Below are 4,760 nucleotides of genomic sequence, written 5' to 3'. Positions count from 1 at the left end.
TGGGAGCTAAATATATTAGGGAACATGTAGTGAATCACAGAGATCTGATTTAGGCAGAAAATAAATGAGATGCCCAGAAGATGGAAAAAACAAGCTGACATGTCATCAGTGTGCGTCATTGTTCAGTGAAGATGTAAAAAAATAAGTTTAAAAAAAATAATAAAAGTATATTAAGTTGGAGAGAGACGGTTATGGTTAAGAAAGTATTGAGTATATTTTATTTTTATTCAGAACTAAGAAAATTGCGGTGATTACATAAAGTAATAATAATAAAAATATATCTCAAAATTTATTTTATTAATATGACGAGTAAAATATAGCTTCATATTGAAGATTTTTAATGTTAACTTAGACATTTGATTATCAATTTAAAGTTATTGGGCTTCAAGGCTTCAATTTAGATTTTTTGAAACTATTTGGTAGATTTTATTATTGAAACCTGTTGGCATGACTTCCTCCAAAAACCTCATTTTCTCTGGAGCTTTTTAAGCTGGTTTAATTCTGTATTGCACAAAGGCTGACATTTTCCGAGCATTAAAGGCTGGCGTGATCCGGCAGGTTGTTAGTAAAAGCCTTGTCTTTCCAGGAAACTTGTTGCTTTTTCACTGCAGTCTGACAGGTTTCTAATTGCTCCTCCAATCTATATCTCTTGAGAACATTCAACAGATTTCTTTAGTGTTTTTAAAACACACACACAATCATAACACGGCTCTCTGTAGAGCAGATCTTCAATACAAACAGCAGTAAACATAATGAGATCTGATGGAGTTCATCCGCTTTGAGCTAGCTGTCACAACAATCGCAGTCAGGAGAGGATAGCTGTCGGGAAATAACGCTCCAAAATGATCAATAGTTCATATTTTTTATTTTATTCTTGTAAAGGAGCTCAGTAAAAGGAGTAACCTGTGATCCTGTTGTTACCTTTCAGGTAACTCAGTTTGACAAGAGTCAGTTTTTTACTGCTGTTCTCCAGACAAAATGGCTGCCTGGAGAAGAATTATAGCTGTTGGATTTCAGCATATAGAATAAAATAAAGAAAAGGAATTTGTGTTGATCTCAGTTCTTGATTCTTCCTCCAACAAAGCATATGTGGGGTCAGACACTAATGTGGGACAAGAAGACCTGGCTAGCTAATTGTTTCCACCAAAATTAGTCTCTGATGTGTCAGGTTGTGGAAACCACTCACAACGCTTAATTTGTGAATTGTTCCCAGTGTAACAAGTGGAAGACGAAGTGTTTCCCCACAAAGAAGGACGTAGTTCTAATTAGCTCTTTAAACCTCAATAAGGTCGATTTTGTGATGCTATAAATAAAGAAAAATCCTATTTTGTTGTTACGTTGACCACTCTGTTGAGGGTAAACAGACCGTTGAAATTGAACAAGTTGCTAACCACTTAGCATTAGCTGCTAAGAATCTAGTAGCAGCTGAGATAGAAATCTGTACAGCTGTATTTATTAATAGGTTCTTTTGTTGCTTTGAAATCTATTCAATATATATCCTAAATTATTCCACAGATCATTGGATATGGGTCGGATTTATCTGCTGTAAAACATAACCTTTGTTGAGACTCTTCACTGCAAAAACAGAAAGTCTTACCAAAAATTATTATTATCTAGTTTCTAGTGCAGATATCTTAGTACACTTGAAATAAGACAAAATTAACTTACATATAACTTTTAAAACAAGATGTAGGCACTTATTTTAAGTCAAATATTCCTTAATATCCTTAATATTCCATTGGGAAATTATTTCACTTATAAAATGGAAAAAAAATCTCTTGTATAAGTGAAATAATCTGCAGATGGAACTAGAACTTTTTCATCAATATTAAGGAATTACTGACTTAAAACAAACTCCTATATTGCTGAAAAGGTTACTTGTAAGTTAGTATTGTCGTATTTCAAGAGTGCTAAGTAATTTGCATTGGCCATACAGTAATGCATGTTAGTGTCTATTTTTTGCTAAGATTAAATTAATTCAGATGTATTCAGAGAACATAACCCAAGTTTATTCCTCCTGTTAGAACCGATTTTATAATAAGTATAATAAGTGATATAGTAATTAAAAGCAGTGTTGGTTTCTGCACAGCACTAATTGAAAATACGAACAAGCTTCTTCTATAAAAATCATCCAGCAGCTGAATGATTATTATTTATTCATTCATAAACCAAATAAAATAAAATAATAGTTTTACTCTCTTCAGTCCTGAAAAGTTTCAAACATTGCAACAAATTCGTTTCAATGACAAAACCTTGAGTAATGCATCAGCCTAAACTTTGCTCCTCCTACACCTCCCACTTTATCTGTGAGGGTGGGATGGGCTGAGGGTGTGTGTGTGTGTGTGTGTGTGTGCGGTAGTACATAAGCAGAGGGAGAGAAAGTGAGACCAGGATAAGACCACAGTGGCTGAGAAGTGATGATCGGTCACACAGCCAGCCGCTGCGCTCTGCTGCTCTGAATCCGGCTGATTATTTTTCACCCTTTCACCGTTTCTCCTCCACTTTTCTTCCTCACGTCGTTTCACTGAAACCAGAGCAACAGGATTGTTTTTGGTGCTTGAGGAGAAGCTGAAAGATGAAAATGGGAAAAAGAAACAGCTGAGATAATCCTGGACCGCTCCAAACATTCCCAAACTGAATCGTTTCCTGCTGCTTTTCATCGGCTTCGTCAGTTTCCTCCTCAGCTTCTTCATGGACAGAGTTTTCATGCGCATGAAGCTGCCAGGATACATCATGGACTAAGAACATGGACAACAGAAATTTACCAAACAAAATCATAGAATCAGTTATAAATAAAGGTGACACTTATCCAAATCTTAACCCATTCAGGACTGGCTGTAACAAAGAGAAGAAGTAAAGATGAACTCCACGGCTCAGCAAGGCTTGATCCCATGCTGCCTGAACAGGAGCCGGTGCCTGGGAACTCTGCCAGAGAAAGACGTTTCCAGAGAGGAGAAGGATTCCTCTGCTGGCTGCTACGAGCAGCTGCTGATTTCCACCGAGGTCTTTCTCACTTTGGGCATCATCAGCCTGCTGGAGAACATCCTGGTGATCGCCGCCATCATCAAGAACAAGAACCTCCATTCCCCGATCTACTTCTTCATCTGTAGCCTGGCGGTCGCTGACATGCTGGTCAGCGTCTCCAACGCCTCGGAGACGATCGTCATAGCGCTGATCAACGGCGGCAGCCTCACCATCCCCGTCACGTTCATCAAAAGCATGGACAACGTGTTCGACTCCATGATCTGCAGCTCTCTGTTCGCCTCCATCTGCAGCTTGCTCGCCATCGCCATCGACCGCTACATCACTATCTTCTACGCCCTGCGGTACCACAACATCGTCACCATCCGGCGGGCGTTGCTGGTCATCGCCAGCATCTGGACGTGCTGCACCGTCTCTGGCATCCTGTTCATCATCTAGTCAGAGAGCACCATGGTGCTCATCTGCCTCATCACCATGTTCTTCACCATGCTGGTCCTCATGGCGTCGCTCTACGTTCACATGTTCCTGCTGGCGCGCCAGCACATGAAGCGCATCGGTGCCCTGCCGGGCAATGCGCCCATCCAGCAGCGCGCCAACATGAAGGGCGCCATCACCCTCACCATCCTGCTGGGGGTGTTTGTGGTGTGCTGGGCGCCCTCTTTCTGCACCTCATCCTGATGATCACCTGCCCAGGAACCCCTACTGCACCTGCTTCATGTCGCACTTCAACATGTACCTCATCCTCATCATGTGCAACTCCATCATCGACCCCATCATCTACGCTTTCCGCAGCCAGGAGATGAGGAAGACCTTTAAGGAGATCTTCTGCTGCTCATAGGCTCTCTGGTGTATTAGCTTTCTGTGAGACGCTCCAGGTAGTTCATCTGTAATCTGTGTGCAGTGCAAAGCTCCAGGTCTGCAAGGATAAGTGGGGTTGATTAGACGGTTGGCTAACAGAGGATTTGTCTGCAGTCCACAATGTTGTGAATCTAAAAGGATGAAGAGCCTGAAATGTCAGTTTTGCAGCAGCACAGATTGAAAATGCTTCAGCATATGATGTTTTTAACAGCACATTAGACAGCTAAGAATGAGAATAAGAGACTAACTTTGTTACAACTGAGATTACTTTATGTCTCCATGGTTTTTTGAACATGGAACCATTGGGGTAGGACTTTATAGCATCGCCACATAAGGTGATATGACATTACTCTTAACTGATTTATCATAATATTGACTTATAAGGTGATCATACCTTATAAGGCAACCACAGTATTGCATTATAAAGCAATCATTACATTATAATTATAACTTACCTTATAAGGTAATCCTGCAATCACAACTCTGTCTTATAAGGTGAGTTTTTCTCTTTAAATTAATCACACCATTGATTTCTGAGGTAACCATAACTTTGCCTTATGATGTAATCAAGGATAAAAATAATGCCTTAAAAGGTAATCATACCATTGTTTACTGAGGCAACCATGATATTGCCATAAAAAGAGGCCTATTGCTTCATAAGGTTATAGAACAATCACGCCCTCTCTTGTACTCGCTTTTTTTTTTTCATTTTTGGCCACCTTTATTCAACTGAAAGTTTACAAAACAGCCAAATAAATTAGTGTTTTAAAACTTAATTCAGTTAAAGGAAGCTAGGTGTGCTAAATGTTTGCAAGTTTAGCAAAGGCGCTAAACGAAATATTAGCTCTGCTATTAATAGCAGAGCTAATTATAATGTGATTGTGCTAATTGCAATGCGCTAATTAGCACATTAGCAGGTT

General features: G+C 39.7%; 1 protein-coding gene across 1 annotated transcript; it reads left to right on the top strand.

Moving 5' to 3' along the window:
* The first annotated feature begins 1,888 nt into the window (after positions 1-1,888).
* Positions 1,889-3,895, top strand: LOC111608026 (melanocortin receptor 4-like). The gene is given in 3 exon segments (XM_023330218.1): positions 1,889-3,637; positions 3,640-3,672; positions 3,675-3,895. Coding segments are annotated over 3 exon segments (957 nt in total). The 5' UTR covers positions 1,889-2,859; the 3' UTR covers positions 3,821-3,895.
* The last annotated feature ends 865 nt before the right edge of the window (positions 3,896-4,760 follow it).

The sequence above is a fragment of the Xiphophorus maculatus genome, chromosome 3 (genome assembly GCF_002775205.1).
Source record: "Xiphophorus maculatus strain JP 163 A chromosome 3, X_maculatus-5.0-male, whole genome shotgun sequence".
Taxonomy (NCBI): domain Eukaryota; kingdom Metazoa; phylum Chordata; class Actinopteri; order Cyprinodontiformes; family Poeciliidae; genus Xiphophorus; species Xiphophorus maculatus.
The sequence above is the reverse complement of the archived record's forward strand: the minus strand, read 5'-3'. Positions and strand labels throughout refer to the sequence as shown.